The 17615-nt window shown below is 33.1% G+C and overlaps 1 protein-coding gene and 1 long non-coding RNA gene across 2 annotated transcripts; one reads left to right on the forward strand and one right to left on the reverse strand.

The window, feature by feature from the left end:
* Positions 1–748: 748 nt before the first annotated feature.
* On the forward strand, positions 749–17293 carry LOC146912262 (ABC transporter B family member 15-like). Its single transcript, XM_085720154.1, has 7 exons — positions 749–1082; positions 1453–1507; positions 1878–2056; positions 3200–3657; positions 4116–4656; positions 13768–14703; positions 15449–17293. The coding sequence occupies exons 1-7, from the start codon at positions 840–842 to the stop codon at positions 16850–16852; spliced, it is 3816 nt and encodes a 1271-aa protein (XP_085576280.1). The 5' UTR covers positions 749–839; the 3' UTR covers positions 16853–17293.
* Positions 7824–9116, reverse strand: LOC146912263 (uncharacterized). Its single transcript, XR_015016241.1, has 3 exons — positions 8975–9116; positions 8779–8867; positions 7824–8226 (listed from the first exon to the last, which is right to left on the reverse strand). It is a non-coding gene; the product is annotated as an uncharacterized LOC146912263 (long non-coding RNA).
* Positions 17294–17615: the final 322 nt, after the last annotated feature.

The raw sequence follows: 17615 nt of genomic DNA on the forward strand, positions 1-17615 counted from the left end.
ATGAACCTAAAAAGTGAATTTTGATTATATTTTGAAACGGCGGGAGTATTTTAATATAAAAAACATTTTTTAATAAATAGGTATTAATAGGCCGACCTATTAGGCTTAACAGGCTTTTCTGAAAGCCTAAGCCTGACCTATTTAACTAAACAGGCTTTCTAAAAAGCCTAAGCCTAGGCCTATCTACTAAACAGGCCAGGCCAAAACAGGCCAGACCGTAGACCCCTATAGGCCGGCCTGGCCTATTCCCAACCCTATTTGTAAGTACTTTTTAATTGCTCTTTTAGGGAAAAACAAATAAGGGTCTTGTTAACCAATACCTTTGCAATCCATAAATAGAAATTTTGTCTTAAAAATATAAGTTGTTACTTTTGATCAAGTAATAATTTCACCACCTTTTTATATAAAAACTTAGGGTAGTGCTAACTTGTGCCCTTAAGACACAAGTTAAGAAACTCAAAAGAAGAAATATTATCTAAAATTTTGTTCATTCAATTCATTAAAAAGTTTTCTATATTTGATTCATTAACACGTGCCTTAAGGGCACAATCTTACTTTTGATCAAGTTATTTGTTTTGGTTTTTCAAAAGTTATTTGTTTTAGATGCTTAACAAGTGTTTCTAGAACACTTTTTGATGTTTTCCAAAAAAAATAAAATAAAAGATTCATTATTAATATTATAAAGTCCAAGACTCAATAAACAAGATTTACTATATATATAGCTGTCAGAAAAATCTTACTCACCCTTAAAAAATAAGAAAAATCATACTCTATTTGGTTGCTTTTTCTTATCATCACAGTACTACAGTAGTAAGAATACTTTATTGTTGTGGTGGCAAATGGGTGGTGGTGATGAGAAAAATGTTTCCATTAATGTTAAGAAAAAGAAGAATGGTTCTTTTAAGTCCATTTTCATGCATGCTGATGTTCTAGATTGGTTTTTCATGGTTTTTGGTTTGATTGGTGCCATTGGTGATGGACTAATGACCCCTTTGCTTCTGTTTTTCTTAAGCAGAATTATGAACTCTATTGGTTCTATTTCCGGCCCATCAAGCAACAATTTTGTCCATAACATCAATGAGGTTCTCTCTCCCTCTCCCTCCTCTCTCTCTTAATATAATCTCAAATGTTCGATTAATCTAATCGGGTTCCTCTCCGAGTAGAGACTATATATCTTTTTCGTTTTTCAAAAGAAATAGAAGACTTTTTTACAAAAAAATAGAAGACTATTATTATAAAATCTAGTGACATACTTGGCTTTTATAAAATCAAACTATAGTAACAGATGCCTTCATTTTTAAAATAAAATAAAATTGACATACTGTTTTAATAATATTTTATAACAGTTTATTCATGAGAGAACATTAAAGAAAACAATATAGTAGCTTATTTTAATTTGACTTTTTTTTTTGAGGGATATTTTAATTTGACTTTATTAACTTTGTGATGCAGAATGCTATTGTATTGTTATATTTGGCATGTGCCTCTTCTGTTGCTTGCTTCCTAGGTGAGTTTTCAGTTTTGTTACTATTTTGGTTTTTACTTCTCTATAATTTAATTTCTAAATGATATATAAATATTAATAGGTAGTACCTTCCCTCAAAAAAATATATTAATAGGTAGTACCTAAAAGTATATACAAATTGTCCGGGACAAAAAAAAAAAAAAGAATAAGAGTAACCACAAGAAAAAAAATAAAAATTGTCACCACAGATATTAAGATGTTAATATATATTATTTCATATACAACTTAATATATGGCATATGGCCTATATTGGAGAGAAAGTGATATCCAACCAAATTGATAATTTATTCATTAAATATGATACACAAGTATTAACATTGTACCCTTTTTTTTACTTTGTGAGGAACTTCAGAGGGTTATTGTTGGACAAGAACAGGTGAAAGACAAGCAGCAAGAATGAGAGCTAGGTACTTAAAAGCAGTTCTAAGACAAGAAGTAGCATACTTTGATTTGCATGTTACAAGCACATCAGAAGTCATCACAAGTGTCTCTAACGACATCCTAGTAATTCAAGATGTTCTTAGTGAAAAGGTATAAAAAGTAAAATTTGTTTTACTTTATAATCAATTTTTATTTCTATATAGGGATGAAAATACGAAGTCACGTCAAGCCAGACTTTGATTATGTTGAATATGAAAGAAAACTGTGTGATTGAATAACATTACAGAAGATCTATAATATAAGGGATTATACACTTAACTACAAATGAAATATTCTACATAATTTTCTAGCTTCAGTAACTTCTAGAGTAAGCTAGAATATAATTACAATGTAAATATAAACTCTTTACTATTTATCAAAATATCAACAAATATCATAGATTAAATAGGTCCGACCTGTTATAAAAGTCCAAGTCCTTTATCTATTTATTACTTGACACAAGCTATTTTTAAAGAGAACTTCTTTTTCTACCCCCGACGTTTCAAAAATCTACACGTGTCTGAAAGTATACTTATGGAGGGTAAAATAACCGTGTTTCTGTCGGGAAGTATAGTTCCGTATAACTGAAAAAGGAAAATGTTAATTATTTTTCCAATGATACTAGCTAAAGAAGCGAATATGAATATAATAAAGATATCTTGGAACTTGCGTAAACAAACTTTTACTCCCTCCGTTTCATAATACTTGTCCATTTTAGAGAATAATTTTGTTTCACAATACTTGTCTCTTTCAAGTTTCAATACAACATTAATTATTGTCTTGTCAATAATACCCTTACATATTTATTGTCGAGAGAGAAAAAATAGAATGAAATAATAAATGGTTAAGGGTATTATAGAAAACATACACATAATTTCATCAAAAATAACAAAACTTATTTGGTTTCTTGGTTACTGCAATTTCTCCAAAATGGACATGTATTTTGAAACGGAGGGAGTAAAAGTCTAAAAAATGCTCTTTTCAATACAGATCTTTTTTCTTTTGTTTCCTTAACTAGTACCCTGAGAACACTAGCAAACATGCCCTTAACAAAACAAAAGTCTATTTTTTTTCATAATTACTTACGAAGTGACTTGGAGGGAGGGAATGAATGTTCCTTTTTAAGGGTTTGACCTGGCCATTTTTAAGCCTAGAGAAGTCTATTTAAAGACCTAGTTTATATTAAATTTTCTTTAATATATATTTTGTGACCGTAACATTTAGTTAATTTCTTGTTACTTGAAAACTACATAGGTTCCGGATTTTTTGATGAATACATCTAATTTCATTGGAGGATACATAGTGGCATTTGCATTGTTATGGAGATTAGCAATTGTTGGGTTCCCTTTTGTAGTACTACTTGTGATTCCTGGTTTCATGTATGGGAGGGTTTCGATGGGATTGGCTAGAAAAATTAGAGAAGAGTATAATCAAGCTGGTACAATAGCAGAAAAAGCAATATCTTCAATCAGAACTATTTATTCCTTTGCAGAAGAAAGCAAAACCATAAATGCTTTCTCTGAAGCTTTGGAAGGATCAGTGAAGTTGGGATTGAAACAAGGCTTAGCTAAGGGCTTGGCAATAGGAAGCAATGGTATTAATTTTGCTATATGGTCTTTTATGGCATATTATGGTAGCAAAATGGTTATGTATCATGGTGCTAAAGGTGGTACCGTTTATTCAGTTGGATTTTCATTAGCAATTGGTGGATCGTAAGTATACCTTTACCCTTCATCTTATTTTTATAGTTTTCTCAGTTCAAAAGTTTCATACTTTGTGGGATTAAAGTTTAAGCAGGGTTTTGAAAAACGGTTTTCTATCACGATTATGGTCGTGTTATCATAGTTTTAAAGTCTCCGTGATAATAATGAGACCTCGTCGGTCATATTTTCCTGTGATTCTCAAAGTATCAAGGATCCTTACGTGATCACGATTTAAAACCTTGTGCTTAAGTGGTGCCTTTTTTAGTTAATATGTGAAGCACAAACACTTACACGAAAATAACACAGACAAATCGACACACATAATCAATTTGAGAAAATGAATCATTTTAAAGTAATCACATGTGTCGGTGTCGACAGTGACACGTGACGGACACTGGACACACCTTTAATCAGAAGTGTCGGTTCTACAAAGTTGTTAATTATATATTTTTTTTCTTATGTGGTAGGGCTTTAGGAGCTGGTATGTCAAATGTGAAGTACTTCTCAGAAGCAAGTGCAGCAGGCGAAAGAATAATGGAAGTGATAGAAAGAGTTCCAAAGATTGATTCTGAAAATATGGAAGGTGAAATTCTAGAGAAAGTGTCGGGGGAAGTTGAATTCAACCATGTTGAATTTGCGTATCCATCAAGACCAGAAAGTGTGATCTTAAATGATTTTTGCTTAAAGGTTCCATCAGGGAAAACAGTTGCATTAGTAGGAGGAAGTGGTTCAGGAAAATCAACAGTTGTATCACTTTTGCAAAGATTTTATGATCCAATTGGTGGAGAGATTCTTCTTGATGGAGTTGCTATTCATAAGTTGCAATTAAAGTGGCTTAGGTCTCAAATGGGTTTAGTGAGTCAAGAACCTGCTTTGTTCGCAACAAGTATCAAGGAGAATATACTTTTTGGAAGAGAGGATGCTACATTTGAAGATGTTGTGGATGCTGCTAAAGCTTCTAATGCTCATAATTTCATTTCAATGTTGCCACAAGGATATGATACTCAGGTTAGTGTTGATTGCTTTTGTAAATATGCTATAAACCAATTATGATTAACTGGAATTATGTTACTGATGGTCGAATTAGACAAGTGTACCAAATCGTTTACCAAGTAATAAAGTGATAAGTATAATATCTTATCCACAATTATTGTCATTTCTTCTAAACAATCTGCGTTACTTATGTGAGAACAAAATAATATAAAAGAGTTAAGAGTGTAGAGATTTTCAATTTTAATATGTTTGCAACAGAGCAAGTTACCCGTCTTGGTTGCAGAAATGTTACTAGTGGTTAGGATTCTTTGAATCCCCCTATACATTTGTTGGAATTAAATAACAGTCGAGTCGCGTTCAGTTATCTAAGTGATGATTCCGTCGGGACGTTCTAACCTAATCGGTTTGTCAAGTTACACCTACATGTCGCACGGTGATCCTTACATGCGAGGTCTTCCTCTCTCGGTTGATTTCGGTCTATCCCTCCGCCTGTTGAGTTGCACCTGTTGGTCACAGTGATTTTTACGTGGGGGTCTTAATCCCTTAAGGGTAATTGAAGCATAAACTTAAGTTGGCGTTCCTAAATTTCCTAAGGTATGGTGGCCAGTGTTCCTAAATGTTTTCTCTTCTATGAATCTTAGGAGTACATAGCACACTCTCCCTCTCGGTAGTTCTACAAACGGGAAGCCCTATCAGCGTCTACCTTACCAAAGTGCAAGGAGAATGAAGTTACTGGGCTTATTTAAGTCATAAAGTCACTTGTTTCCTTAATTACTAACTAGTTACATCCTGGTTTCAGCAGATTTTACTGAATATTACTAATGTCACCTCCTAAGTACTTACTACCAGGGTCCACTCACTTTCAGTATCTTTCGCTAGTTACTAACTAACTACTTCCCAAATAGACATATATAAATATCAAGCTCTAACCATCAATATTAAGCCATGTCACTACCTAAGTGCCTAAACTAGGGTAGCACTTCAGAGGAGACAAATCATACGCACCATAGTAAAACTAAATAGCAACAGAAAATAATTGAATAAATGACATTAAATTAAATAATTATCCAACAAATAAAATAGAGTTTCATCTTAGAACTCTAGCCTAAAAAGATTTAGTTACCCATGGTAACAAAAAACAAATTACAAAAAGAAATAACTCCTCCTTGAAAGCTCCTAGTGTTGTCTTTCTCTTGAACTGCCATAGTTCTGAATGAAAAATTATGGATCAGGAATGCAGTATTTATAGGGAGAGTTTCCACCTGAAGTTGGGCCAAAAAATCGGGCTTTTCCCACAAAAGTAGGAAAAACCAGTTTTGGCCCGCACTACTCAGTGCTTGGGACGCACACCTCTTGCCCGAGGCATATGAGGGTGCATTGCAACCATTCCCTAGGCGCATGGATCATGCCCTAGGCGCGTGGCATGCCCTAGGCGCATGAATCATGCATTAGGCGCATGAGTGTGCTTTTCGGGCCCTAATTCTCCATTTTTCCGTCCTTTTGGGTGTTTGTTTCCTTATAAGATGTCTTGGGACCTGGGAACATAATTTATCCCTTTGTAAAGTCTTCTGAGACCTCTTGAATCTCCATTCTTGATCTTCCCAAGGTCTTCACTAATCTTCGAATGTTCTTGCTTTACCGATTTGCATGATTTCTTCGTAAATTATATCAAAAACACCCAAGAATTGCCATGTTTTGGGAAGAATGGAATTACAGACTCAAATATAGAAAACATTACAAATGTCTTGAAATCATAGACAATTGTTCTAATACTCATCTTTTATGCTGGTAAAACCTACTAAAAATGACTGAAAAACATGCTAAGAACAACGTAAGATGACCTGCCATTAGTTACTAACCAAGTATGAGTAATTAGTGGAATTTTCCTAGGATATTATCCTACTTGCCAAATATTTACGAGTAAGTGGAATTTTCCTATTAAAAAAAGGTATATTTTAGTTGTCGAAATTCTAAAAATCGGTCAATTTAGCCCTCAAATTTATGAAATTATCATTTAGGTTCTTAAATTGAAAAATATCAATCAAAGGCTAAAATGTCTATTTACCTTTTCTAAAAGATGAACAGGTAAAAAGGTAGTTCAAAATCATAGACCTGGTTGCTGGTGAACCTTAATATCATGAAAGAAACTGTCGAAAAATGTGGCTGATGCAGGAACAATTGGTTTTTCTTTGAATGAAAAAGATTATATATATATAAAAGGAGTAAGTGAGCGAATATACAAAGTTGGACAAGCCACCTAAACTAGAAAAACAAGTTAACCACCAAGAAACCAAAACCAAAAGAAAACACCAGCGAGTCAAGGAAAAAAATCAACTAAAACAACACTTCAAACTCCACCAAGAACCCAACACAATGGGGAAATGAACCAAGCCTACTATGGGCTGCCTACTTCACCAAAGGGAGGAGGTACAAAAAACAAGGAAAAAACCCAAGAGACCTCGCTCAAAGGCACCCAAAGAAAGCCCCCGCATAGAAGGGCTACAGACTCCAACAGAGGACTTCTTCGACTACCCACTCATAATAAGAACAAGCTGAGCCAGAGTGTATGCAAAAAAAATAAAAAATAATCAGTAGCACGAGGAAAATTGGATTTTATCAACCAATTCTCTCTCATCAAAAGGTTTACCTGAAAACAAAATAGCATTACGGGTTGTCCAAATATACAACTAAATGTCGGATTAACAAGCACACTACTAGAAAAATTGAGAATAGAGACGGGCGAAATCTGTCTCTAAAACAAGAAAAATCTGTCTCTAAATAAGTCTGAGACGGAATCAGAGACGGAACTAGGCCTGTCTCTATTTTAGTGGTCGCTAAAGCCATTAGAGACGGAATTATAGTTTCCGCCTCTGTTAGAGACGGAATATATCTGTCTCTAATATCTAAATTTCGTCGCCAAGAGTTGAATAAATTGAGGTATTTCCGTCGCAAATAGAGACGGAAATCACCGTCTCGAATTGGCAAAATTCCGTCTCTAAATTCTGGAGCAAAATTAATGAATTCCGTCTCTGTTCAAATAAAATTCCGTCTCTACAGAGACGGATAAAAATTCCGTCTCTAAAAATGATTTTTTTTTTATACAAATTCAGCCTCAATATTTCAAATGTTTAGTGCTAAAATAATGTTTAAGATATTCATTATGTCTATCTAACTATCAAAAATGTCACAATTATATTTTGATAAACATCAAATTTGCAAAAGTGACATGAAAGTACACTCATACAACAAAACATCACCACATGATATTAAAATACAAAGTTTATCATCAATTTATCATGTAATTTTACCAATATAAAATTGTCCAAAATGTAAAATGATCATGATATATGTTTGATCTAACAAAAAATATATAAACAAAAGTAACCAAACTAAAGTTCATCCATATCCCTATTACCATTATCACCCTCTCCTTCCTGTTGAATTGAAGAGTTTATAATAGGCATCAAATTCCCAAACATTCGCTCCTAGAGCTCCATAATAGCAACTTTTCAACGCCAAAGACCACCTACTATTACATCTCTTTTTAATAATAGCTCCATCATTTACAAGCAACTTGAATTTAGCCTACAAACAAAAAAATCATGAAGTTGTGTATTTTGAAAATAACAATCAACTTTCAACCTAAGTAACAATGAAGCTTGATGTTTCATATCATATAAAGAAAATAGTATATCCCTTAAATAACTATATCTCCCTATTTATGTAACTGCCACTATTTGTAACAATTGTTTCAACCATTTTCCATTTCAACTTTTCATCCTAAGTAACAACAATATGGAAGGTTCATATTTCATATCATATAAAGAAAATAGGTTCAGAGAGAAACAATTGCAACTGGACCATATTTTACATGTAAATAACTACATTTTGCCATAGATGGTAGGCGGCCAAAAACAACAGACTGGCCGCAACACAACAAACAACCATTAAACAAAGTCAAAAAGACAGTTCATAGAGATAAAACTGTCTAGCAACACAACTAAATCAACACTGCTGACTGCAAACAATAAAACCAATCAAAACTGAAACAAAAAGTGTTGTCACGCCCTCTAAACAACCGCACGAAACCTATGCTACCAGATAATAAATTTTAAGCACCTTATATCATAAAAGTACCTTGAAATCCTTTGGGTTTGTTTGAGAAGATGTGATATGTTGATGAGTTGTAATTATTCTTTTACCTCTTCCGCTGCCTCTACCTCTACCTAACATTCGTGAACAATACAAAGTAAAAAAATCAAGTCGAGTTTAATTAAAATATAAATAACATAAGTCATGCAAGAATAAGCGGGTAGAAAATTCAATAAATTACCTAGTCAAAATATGTTTCATCATCCTCATCATCATCATCATCTTCTTCTTCGGCACTGTCTTCTACTTCTACTTCAATATCTTTCTTCGGCACTGTTTTAAGGTACGAATAAACCTAATAAAATATCTTGAAGACATTAATACAATTATGAGTGCATAGTGATTACTAAAATAAGATAAGTTTAAGTGACTAACATGAATAGTAAGCATATAATTGGTTAAATCACATTTAATCAAAACTAAACAGACAAGTAGTGACTACCATGAATAGTAAGCATAATGATCAAATTGGTTGAATCAAAAATCAAAAACATAAAACTGTAAAAAAAAAGTAGTAAATAGGAACATAATACTTAGCAGATAATTTCCATCTTTCATAAAACAATAGTATGATCAAAACTAGGTCCGAAAAAGGTGCTAGTTTAACTGACACTAAAAATTGAATCAAAATCAATGAAAAGTAATTTGATATTAGATACGGAAGAAAAGAATTGTGCGGTGTGGTTCTCATTCTATGGCAGTGAACTCTGCATCTTTTGTGATATGAAATTTAATAAAAAGGACCATTATACAAAAGGCTTAACAAAATATACAATTCAGACTTAATGACTCTGGATGTCTCAAAAGGGGCAATTCGAAGATTTTTTATTGATTAATCTCATATGTAGTTTATAAGACTCAGGAAGGTATAAAGAACACTAAAATTCCTCTAAACCTGCACCTGTTCATCCTTTAACATACGAAGATAATGGAAAATACCTTGAGACATAATTCTTTTAAGTTATAATCAGGTAATGAGCATTTTTTTTATTGAATGATCATTAGCATTTGGTTTCATCTTAATTTTAAGGTGAAAATCAGGTAATCCACATCCAGTAAAACATGGATGCTGCAATCTAATAACAAATAAAATCTCATTTAAGGTTCATAACCTGTTTGAAAAGAATGACAGGCTCTTATGGCTCAGATCTGACAAGCTCCTCAATAGAACTTGTGTAATTGGAAATCAAATCTCTGAAATAGAAGAAAACAACATGTATTTAGAATCTATGAACATAACCAAACAGAAATATCTAATACAAGACTTAACTTTTTAACGGTTCAAGGACAATCACATTGAGAAAACTGAGAGCAGACAAATCATTCTTCTTATTAATAATTTACCGAATTCTCCCGCATAGCAACTACAGAACGCTGCCTTCACTGCTTTGATTCCAAAGTGTTTCCAAGCTGCTCCGAGCCAAAATTATCACATCCAACAAAGGAGAAACACACGTGCATATCGAGACTGTCCAACATCAAACAAAGGGAATAAAATAAGGTTAGAGACCAAACTAAATTTTTTTAACAGCTAAACAAATATAGGAATTTGTTAAATAGGCAGTGAGGTTTTTCACATTGAAGGATAAAGAGGAATTGGTGTTTTTAAACGAAAACTGGTGCTATAAAGTTCAAACATGAGATATGAGTAAGATTAAAGTTTAAACATCAAGTAAGTGAACTTCTGATTATTAAAAACATTAATTTGATCCAAAACAACTCAATGTAGTGTTCTTTAAAATGAAATGCAAGCTATCTAATTCATCAGTTACATACTAAAATCATCTCTTAACTATATGCAATAACGTAAACTTCTCACTTAACCAATTTCGAATCTTAGCTTCTAAATCAACTTCAAATTAAACTTATCAAAAGCAACAAACACTAGTTAATCAATGACCCTTCTTCAATTTTATTTTGATATTCTGAACCTGAAGTAGGACAATCTTTATTACTGATATTAATCTAAGTCTACATTTTTTAAAATAGCATCAAAACTACAATCTACATCAAACACCATAAAATAATTCTCATCACTTACAACTCCAATCAACTTTCTTAATTCTAAAGGTTCTTTGGCAAGGAAACATGGGTTCACAACTCCAAACACACCTCAGTAATTAAAAGAATGCGATAATAAGTTAGAACAAGCATCAATGATCATAAAAATTAATTATGGAAGATCAACAACCAGCAACAATATATATGAATAGAAAAACACTTGACCAATGGAGGAGATTTTAATGGTGGTGGCAACACAGCCATATGGCTGTGTTGCCACCACCATTAAAATCCTCCCTTGTTTCTCTATACACTCCACTATTTTATTATCTAGATTAGAGATGTTGGAAATTTTGAACCGCCACCTTCTCTCTTGCTTTCCGGCTACTGTGAGCGGCCATTTGAAAAACTAAACCGACCACCTTCTTCCTCATGATGCCCACAACAAAAACCCTATGTTTATTTCATAATCGGAGCAACTTCACCGGCGAGACCACCGTGCCGGAAATTGCCGCAACCGTGTCGGAAAATGTTGCTGCTGCACCATAGTTGAAGAGTGCGGCCACCATTTCTCCTTTTCCTCCTTGGGTGAGATTTATTCCACTAACTCTTCTCTAATTTCAGTTTTCCCCTAAATCTCCTTGTTTCTTTCGATTCTGAACAGGAATAATTTTTGGATTACAATATTTATATGACGTTAACTTATTTTAATGGTGGTGGCAACACAACCATACGGCTCTAGATAGCGACGCTACAGTGCTTTTGAGGTGGTGGGGCGATGATGTTCCAATGGAGGAGGAGCTTCTCTGGTTTGTTTCATTTGTGAGAGAGAGAAACAAATTAATAAATGAGAAGAGGAAGAAGAAACGTGTATGCATAGAGAGAAGAAAATAAGTGAATATCTCTTTCCCTTATAATAATAATAATAATAATGAGTAGTAGTAGTTGTCCCATTGTATATACTCACAATTTATAAATGATATTCTACATTTTAAAATAAAATAAAATCAAATATCTTCGAATCAAAAGGATTAAAACGGAAAAGTTTTTGAACTAAAATACTCAAAAAATAATTTGGTGAGATACTCTCTACTAAAAATTAAGATCTCTAATTACATTAAAAATGTATCACAAAAGACACAACTAAAAACATAGACAAATAATAATAATACTAATAATAATAATAATAAAATAAGTAGTTAAATATCAGGACGTTACAATCTCCAATTGGTATTTGGTTTGTCTTTGTAACTCGAAATTGGAATTAGAGTTTGGAATTGGGAATAAGATAAATTGATGGAAGTAAGCTGTTGGTAATTGAGGACAAGGATGAAATGGGGCTGTTGGTAATAAGATGAATTGATGGAGGTGAGCTGTTGGAAGGAAGGATCGATGGAGGTGATATGGTGGTGAGAACTGTGAAAGAGCAAAGGGAAGAAAGAGAACGTGAATGTAAAAGAGTGGTGAAAGTGAAGTGTGAATAAGGAGATAAGCTTTGTTATTGTTATTGTTATTGTTATTCTTCTTATTATTATTATTATTATTATTATTATTATTATTATTATAATATATATTTATATTTTTTTTGAAGCAATTGTTTATATTATTATATTATATTATTAAAGAAAAAGAGCAAACCGAAATTCTGGGCGCGGGCCTTTATGAAAATTGGGCGGGCAATGAAATAATTTGGTGGAAAAATGAAAACTTTCAATTTCAGAGCCGGAATTCAGAGACGGAAATAGTCAAAGACGGAAACTTTCCGTCTCTACCAGAAGTTTGACTATTTCAATAACTACTTGACCATTTAGAGACGGGCACAGAGACGGAGTACCTTAGATACGGAAAAAAATCGTCTCTAATTTCCGTCTCTGAATTACCTTTTATAGGACAAATCATAAATCTAGCTATGTCGAGACGGATTTAGAGACGGAGATATTTTGAGACGGAAACTTCTATCTCTAAATCCGTCACAAAAACATTAATTATAATTTCCGTCTCTAAATGCTTTTTTCCGTCTCCAATTCCGTGTCCATTAGAGACAAAAATAATTCTGTCTCTAAATTCCGTCAGTATTTCAGCTTTTTCTAGTAGTCACATATAATCTTTCCCCACTCAACCAACCATAAAGACACCTCAAAAATACCTTATGCGACAATAATTGTTGTTGCAATGTCGTTGGAAAAATCTCTAAAATCTTTATCTTGTGGCCATAACATGAGTGCGATTGTAGAGGGCAATTTAGAACTACGGTAAAGAGTTATAAATAAACTAACATATTTAAATTCCACTGGAGGTGCCATGGAACTATAAAACTTAAAATATATTGACTTTTGTGTTTGGTCAAGTAGACTAGTGTCTAGAAATTTACCTCTTAAAATATGTTGACGTTTAACCGATTTGCTAATGGAATAAAACACAACGACATTGAGGCATAAGTAGCACGAATACTTCCCCATTTTTTTCCAAGTATTTTAGTAACTTACTATAAATTCAAAAATTTGTGTTTTTTTTTTGAAACAGAAAAAAAAGTGATTATTATATTCCTTGACCGGTAAGTTCTTGGCACAAATCAAATTATAAAGAAGTGATTCAAGGAGACGTAAGTAGACTTTCTCTAAATAAATTATTACAAACAATGGCTACTCGGTCAGACCTAATTATCCATCGGTAGTTTATGCAAGAATTTTCCTATCCTTTCTCAAATTAGAGAAATTCTAATTGGGCACAACTCCAAATCAATTTTAATCACGTACACACTCACAAATAAAAAAAATTAAAAGATAAAAGATTTAAATAATGCAAATAAATCATTTCTCTTTTAATTTTTTACATTTGTGTGTGCCCGAATAAATTTGAATTGAGTTTGTGCCTAAGTAAAAATTGCTCCTCAAATTAACTTATTCACATTAAAAATTCTTTTATTCCTACTTGATGGCTGACACATTATTAGCTGCATCTTTACTACTACAGGTTGGGGAGAGAGGAGTTCAAATGTCAGGGGGGCAAAAGCAAAGGATTGCCATTGCAAGAGCTATAATGAAAATGCCAAAAATTCTATTGCTAGATGAAGCAACAAGTGCACTCGATTCTGAATCCGAAAGAGTTGTCCAAGAAGCTCTAGACAAAGCCACCGTTGGACGCACCACCATCATCATCGCTCACCGCCTATCCACCATCCAAAATGCAGACATCATTGCAGTTGTTCAAAATGGTAAGATTATGGAAAGAGGATCTCACGAAAGCCTCGTGCAAGATGAAAATTCTCTTTATGCCTCCCTTGTTCGTCTTCAACAAACAAAAAAGGACCAAACCAACGACACCCCATCTATCATGAATAAAGATCACATGCAAAACACGAGTACTTGTAGACTCGTGAGTCCTTCTAGCTCTTTTAAGTCAACAACGCGAGGTAGTGATGATGTTTTTAACTATAACAATGTCGTTGAAGATGTTGTTACTAAATTTGTAGTTGATGATGAGGATAAGGATAATAGTAAAAACGAGAAGAAGGTTGAGGCTCCTTCCTTTCAAAGATTGTTGGCAATGAATGGACCAGAGTGGAAGCAAACATGTTTGGGTTGTATAAATGCGGTTTTATTCGGTGCAATTCAACCTGTGTATTCGTTTGGATTGGGGTCGGTCATATCGGTTTATTTTTTGGAGGACCATGATGAGATCAAGAGGCAAATTAGGATTTATGCACTTTGTTTTCTAGGGTTGGCTGTTATCTCAATGGTTGTTAATGTGCTTCAACATTATAGCTTTGCTTACATGGGAGAGTACTTGACTAAGAGGGTTAGAGAAAAAATGTTTTCCAAGATACTTACTTTTGAAGTTGGTTGGTTTGATGAAGATCAAAATTCTACCGGTTCTGTTTGCTCTAGACTTGCCAAAGAAGCCAATGTGGTATGTCTCCTCAGTTTTATTTTATTTTATTTTAAATATTTGTTTTATGTTAGAGATATATAATATAAAAAATTACAAGGGTAGTCAACTTTCAAATTTGCATTTAATTTTAAAAATGAGAATTAAATAAGAAAAATAAATTCTTCACAAGTTGAAAGTAAAAAGGAATAGAGGGATTATTTGCTTTAAATTTTGTATTTTGGTATAAAACATAAATGTATTTACTTACTTCCCCAATTAGACAAGCATCTTTCAATAACCTAGTTCTTTTTTCTGTCACTAATTGTTATTGTTCGTCATTTTGAAGGGTGTATTTTTTTAGAGCATTTTGAGAAATGTATAGTGACATATGATATTATTATTTGTTAGAAAAGAGGACATTCATTGTCAGTGTAAACTAATATATACAGACGTCTAATAAGATTTAAACAATTTATGTTTATTTTTAAGGAAAAATATTGATAGTAACCCAAAAACCCTTTGACACCTTCAAAGAGAAAGAGATAGAGAGACTGATGTGATATGTTATTGATGTGATAAGAAGATAAAGATAGAGAGAAAATAAAGTGTTGAATAAGCGTATTAAGTTAAAGGCTGTTCAAATATAAAAGTTGAATTTTTAAATCATGTTTATAGAGTGAGCTTACATGATAATATCATGAGTTCTCAATGGATGACGATGTAAAACTATATAACATTAATAATGTGCATCCCTACTAAATTGTTATTTTTAACACTTACACAGGTAAGATCTTTGGTGGGTGATAGATTGGCTCTAGTGGTACAAACAATTTCAGCAGTAGTAATAGCATTCACAATGGGACTAATCATTGCATGGAGACTAGCCATTGTTATGATAGCAGTTCAACCAGTTATCATATGTTGTTTCTATACAAGGTGTGTCCTTCTCAAGAAAATGTCAAGCAAAGCCATCAAGGCCCAAGATGAATGTAGCAAAATAGCTGCTGAAGCTGTTTCAAATCTTAGAACCATAAATTCTTTTTCATCTCAAGAGAGAATTCTCAAAATGCTTGAAAAATCCCAACAAGGCCCAAGTCATGAAAGTATTAGACAATCTTGGTTTGCTGGCATTGGACTTGCATGTGCACAAAGTATCAAATTATGTAGTTATGCTTTGAGCTTTTGGTATGGTGGGAAACTTGTGTCGCAAGGTTATATCTCAGCTAAGGGGTTATTTAAGACTTTTATAATTTTGGTAAGTACCGGAAAAGTTATTGCTGATGCTGGTAGCATGACGAATGATCTTTCTAAAGGTTCTGATGCCATTGCGTCGGTTTTCACAATCCTTGATAGGTATACGAAAATCGAGCCTGCTGAAATAGAAGGTTACAAAGCTAAAAAGTTAATAGGAAAAATTGAATTTTGTGATGTATATTTTGCATATCCGTCTAGACCAAATGTGATGATTTTTGAAGGATTCTCGATTAAAATTAATGCTGGAAAATCGACAGCTTTGGTAGGGGAAAGTGGTTCTGGGAAATCAACGATCATAGGACTAATTGAGAGGTTCTATGATCCACTTGAAGGGATAGTGACAATTGATGGTAGGGACATAAAAACTTATAATCTAAGGTCACTAAGGAAACACATTGCACTTGTGAGTCAAGAACCAACATTGTTTAGTGGTACCATAAAAGAAAATATTGCATATGGATCATATGATGATATGGTCGATGAAAGTGAAATTATAGAGGCATCAAAGGCTGCAAATGCTCATGATTTCATATCAAGCTTAAAAGATGGATATGATACATTGTGTGGTGATAGAGGAGTTCAACTTAGTGGTGGTCAAAAACAAAGACTTGCAATAGCTAGAGCTATATTGAAGAACCCAGAGGTGTTGCTTTTGGATGAAGCAACAAGTGCACTTGATAGTCAATCAGAGAAATTAGTCCAAGATACTTTAGAAAGGGTCATGGTTGGAAGGACAAGCGTGGTTGTAGCGCATAGGTTGAGTACTATACAAAATTGTGATTTGATTGCTGTTTTGGATAAGGGAAGTGTTGTTGAGAAAGGAACACATTCATCTTTGTTGTCTAAAGGGCCAAGTGGAGCATATTACTCTTTGATAAGTCTACAAAGAAGACCAACCAACATAATTGTTGATTCTTCACATGAAATCAACTAAATAAACAATATGAAATTTTTAATGTTTGAAGGGAGAAGCAACAAAGATGAGTTGATGATGTAGTTGTTGTGGTAATAGGTGAAAATGAAAAGAAAATTGAGAAGAGGTTCAAGGAAATTGGTTTTACCTTAGCTTCCAAAAAAATTCATTTCTATAATCATCAAAATTGTAGGTTTTTCTATCATAACACAATTCCTATGATAATTACTATATGGTTATAATGTAATATAGTTAAATCCTTAAACCTACCAGGTATAATCTTTGCTCTATCTATCTCTATATCATATCATATATGAATAAAACCATGACTAGCTTCCACCTATAAAATAAGCGGAGTTAGGGAGATGACACTTATTGAAGTAGTCTTGTTAAACCTCTTATTTGAAAATTGTATTGATATTGTTAATGTCAATTTTGATTTAATGCATATGTACTTGATTACCCAGCGATGTAGAAAACTTGAGGTAGAATATTTCCTAATAACTTAATGTAAAAATTTCTTACTCCTATGATATATAACCAAGTTGGTATCAATTATGTTTCAAATGATTTTCATACCTCACACTTTGGAAATTTAGTTAGATGACACAAATAACTTTCCAATCAATATCTATCAATATAATGTACACTCATGTGAAACCAAGAAAGAGTTGAAGATTAGATGGGGATTATCAGTCAATTACATTCTTATCGCATGACCATCCTAAAAGTACTTATGGGATTTTACTCTTATTTGATGATTTTGTTAGCATGAAACAACCAC

The sequence above is a fragment of the Medicago sativa genome, chromosome 6, assembly GCF_051527215.1.
Source record: "Medicago sativa cultivar Bolivia chromosome 6, Bolivia_mono, whole genome shotgun sequence".
Lineage (NCBI taxonomy): Eukaryota > Viridiplantae > Streptophyta > Magnoliopsida > Fabales > Fabaceae > Medicago > Medicago sativa.

Coding starts and splice junctions, on each gene's coding strand:
- LOC146912262 (XM_085720154.1), top strand. CDS start 840: ATGGGTGGTGGTGATGAGAAAAATGTTTCCATTAATGTTAAGAAAAAG. Junction 3,658..4,115: donor TCATTAGCAATTGGTGGATC/GTAAGTATACCT, acceptor CTTATGTGGTAG/GGCTTTAGGAGCTGGTATGT. Junction 14,704..15,448: donor TTGCCAAAGAAGCCAATGTG/GTATGTCTCCTC, acceptor ACACTTACACAG/GTAAGATCTTTGGTGGGTGA.